General features: G+C 36.6%; 1 protein-coding gene across 1 annotated transcript; it reads left to right on the top strand.

Annotated features, from left to right (window-relative positions):
• The first annotated feature begins 1196 nt into the window (after positions 1-1196).
• Positions 1197-3230, top strand: LOC131053330 (F-box protein SKIP22). Its single transcript, XM_057987914.2, has one exon. It carries the CDS (start codon positions 1309-1311, stop codon positions 2935-2937), a length of 1629 nt encoding a protein of 542 aa, XP_057843897.2. The 5' UTR covers positions 1197-1308; the 3' UTR covers positions 2938-3230.
• Positions 3231-3857: the final 627 nt, after the last annotated feature.

Raw genomic sequence — 3857 nt, 5'->3', positions numbered from 1 at the left:
AAGATAAAATACCTCAAATCCATCGTTTTGTTTATTGGCAAACCTTACGACCTCATAAAATTGAAGCATTAGACACCTCTTCTATGGTAGACTACTTCTCTCAAACCTAGAAGATTCAAGCTCTTTGCTTCTTGAAAAACTTACAATAAAAATAACATTTTAGCCCCAAAAAGAAATAATTTTTCTTTGAAAAATGAGCATATAGATAGTAAAGCCCACCTTGACCGTCAACGATTTCTTTAGCTTGTGTTAGACTAGTATTTCTCGACAATGCAAAATAAAAATTGACGTCAAATAGTAACAATTCTAAAAGGGAGCTAATCCTTAAAACAAATAGAATATCCTAATAAAAGAAGATAATATTAAAAAGATTCTTATCACAAAAAGAAAATAGTAAAATATAGAAATATAAGCATACTATTGAGATTAATTCAATCATCTTTTCAATTTTGAACGATTAATTTAAAAAAGTAGTAGGTTACATATAAGGAATACCTTCCACATAATAATTTAATACTAAACAACTTTTTTATTTTTAAAGAATTTATTGAAATATTATAATAATAATAATAATATCTTAATAATAATTTAATATAAACTATAATATAATAAAATAAGAATTTTTTAAATAAAATAATGAAATATGTTTAAACATATTTTACTTATATTCTTCTAAAAATAAATATGCTAGTTAACTTTACTATAGGAGAGGATCCAGTAGTTGTGCACCCTAACTTCATGCTTTTCAAAATCTTACGTGGAAATTTCAAATCACTCCGAATTTTTTACAGCAACTTACTTGGCAAGTCTTGTGCTTATAACTAGCCCCAATACTTGTGCACTTGATGTGGCATCACATGTTTGGTTACTTTTCACAACAAATGGTATATTTCATTCAATTATTGATACTTATCATACAAATATTGGTACAATGTTGTACAAAAGTTGAACATTAAATCAACTAGTATGGGGTATTAAATCAACAACTTCTATCAAAAAAAATTGGAATGAGCTAAACTATTTGATCCTTTCCCCTATTTACCATTACAAAATGACACTCCAAAAAACATGAAGAATATAAAGATTTCACTCTAAACTCCTGGAAAAGAAATTTATCCTATTTTTTAAATTTTAAGTACTTTATGAAATGCTATTTTGTGTGAAGTATAGCTTCCCTCACTAAATTTTGATCCCATATACCTAGCACACCACGTGGACTTTGCAACGAGCAGAAACCAATATAAGGAAAACACTACCTAGGCGCCTACAGATCACAAGTTAATCGTGAGGAGTAACTTTGCCGGCAAAATGAAGCTCAGAGTTCGATCCCTCGATGGAGGCGACACCCTCAGAATAGACCTCCCTTCTAACGGCACGAGTTTGCAGTCTCTGAAAGAAGCTGTTGCACACAAGATAAATTCTTCTCCGACAGAAGTAAATCTGTCCCTTAACAAAAAAGATTATCTGCAAGGACCCCCAGAAGAGTCCCTTCAATCTTTGGGTATTATAGCCGGAGATTTGGTGTTTTATACGCTTAACCCGAATGATTTTCAGAACCTCATCAGCCCAGTTGCAGCAGAAAATCTAGAAAGCAGCAAAAGGCCCAGAGAAAAAGAAGTCAATACGAACCCTAAAAATCCCAGAAACCCTCAGAGCCCAAATGATAAAAACCTAACCCTAAGAGAATTGTGCGCTTCTGCAGCCATGAAAAGGGCTTCGAAAGACTCAGCCACGGATAACCAGAATCCAGCAGAAATTGCCGTAGGCACACCAAAGGAACAGGAAAGCGGCGAATCCATGGAGGTGGACGATCAAATATTGGAAAAATCGAGGTCCATACCGTATTTTCTGGAGAGGGTTTTGTCTGGAGAGAAAGAAAATGAAGGGTGCGGACATGGATTGTTGACAATTGCCGTGCATGCGGTGATGCTAGAATCAGGGTTTGTAGGGTTTAATACGCAAAGCTCGGAAGCTTCTTTAGGAACTCGGCTTCCTCATGGCTGGGCGAAAAAACCACTTGTGAGTCTTTGCTACACACTTCCTGAACTTATTGTTGATAACAGCCATGAAAAATACGTGGAAAATGTTCAGCTTAGGTTTTCGGTGATGGGTAATTTTTTAGTTGTTTATGGTGCGTTGGCTAGTGCAAAGGGTTCACATTTTTATAGGATTAGTCTTGAGGTGGGGAAGTTTTTGCCTTCCATTGAACGTGCCAGTAGTTTAATAGGAAAGTCAAATATTGTCTCTGAAATTGTTGGAGAGACCCTGGACAGAAAATCTGAAATTGGGAAGGCTCAAGATTCTCTTCAGGAAGAGAGGTTTTTGTTTGAATTTTGGAAGGTTGTAAAGGATGCGCTTTCCATGCCTTTGCTCAGTGCTTTGTGTGAGAAAGCTGGCTTGCCACTCCCTCCATCGCTCATCTTGTTGCCTACAGAGGTGAAAATGTTGATTTTGGAAAAGCTACCTGCCGTGTATGTTGCTAGGCTGGGTTGTGTGTGCACGGAGTTTCGGTTTCTGGCTTTAAATGATGGACTGTGGAAGCAGAAGTATCTAGATGAATTTGGATCTTCTGGAACACAAGGCGTGCAAAGGTTTAAGGATGCTTTTGTTAAAAAATGGATAGAGAGGAAGAGCAAAAATCAAAGGAGGGCTGGGCCTTTAAGGTATCCTTCTCGCCCATTGCTTATGAGATTGCCATATCCTTATGGAGCTCCAGGATATGGGATCCGTGGAGGAGACTTTGATAGGTTTCCTGCTATAGGTGGGGGAAGCTTGTTTGGAGTAGATGGCATTGGAGGCAGGGTTGGGCTGGGTGGTGGAAGCCTTATAGGAGGATTACCATCAAGGAGGCTCACGACGCCGTACTGTGACCTAAATGGATTCGTTGATGATATTGATGGACATGTCGATCCGCATTTTCAGCCTGGGAGAGACTAACCTTTGAATCGCATCAAAGGTTAGGAGTATAACAAACACTGGATCGTGTGATTTTAGGTTTGCAGCTTGGGAGAGTACAGCCTTTGAATTGCATCAAATGTAAGGGTATGATAATCACCGGATTATGTGATTTTAGATTTGCAGCTTGAGAGAGTATAGCCTTGAATTGCATTAAAGGTTTGGAGTATGATAAACACTCGGTTATGTGATTTTAGTTTTTTTGTTGAATAACTTTTAAACTTGTAACCTCACTACTCTAAATTCCAAATAATATTCATCAAGGTCTTATGACATCTATAAGTCTAGAGCTGTTTGTTTTGTATATGATATAAAAGGAAAGTGCTGGGAACTCGTTAGTTTATTATCTCTAGTTCAGGGTTCTGTATCTATAGAGCTCTGTCAATTCCATCAAGGGCTTACGACATCTATAAATATATGTCTAGAGCTGTTTCTTTTGTATATAATATATAAAAAGAAAGTTCCATGATTTCTGTAGTTTACTATCTTTTGTTCAGGATGCTGTATCCATAGGGTTTGTCAAGTCCCGTGTGGGTGAAATTTTATATGTAGCTGTACATAATTGAAAAGTCTGGGTTTAACTTCCTTAAAATGCCAGGAGTGTGATAAGCAACCAAATCATGTCTTCAATAACTGTGGGTGCCGATTATCATATGCATCAAGCACTTCCAACATCAACAATGTATAAGGCCATTTCCTTTTGTGTATAATTTAAAAGAGGGTTCTCGTGGCCTTTTACTGATTTTCTTATGGGTTCAGAGTGTTGTATGAATAAAACCATGTGAATTTTTTTCATATGAAATTCTACACATTCTATACATCATATGAATGTCTGAGTCTGAATTCCTTCAAATTGATGGAGCATGATAACAACTGTAAGATGTGATCTTAATTATGTTCGA

Source organism: Cryptomeria japonica, chromosome 3 (assembly GCF_030272615.1).
Source record: "Cryptomeria japonica chromosome 3, Sugi_1.0, whole genome shotgun sequence".
In the NCBI taxonomy this organism is placed as follows: Eukaryota; Viridiplantae; Streptophyta; class Pinopsida; order Cupressales; family Cupressaceae; genus Cryptomeria; species Cryptomeria japonica.
This window is presented reverse-complemented; position numbering and strand designations above follow the sequence as displayed.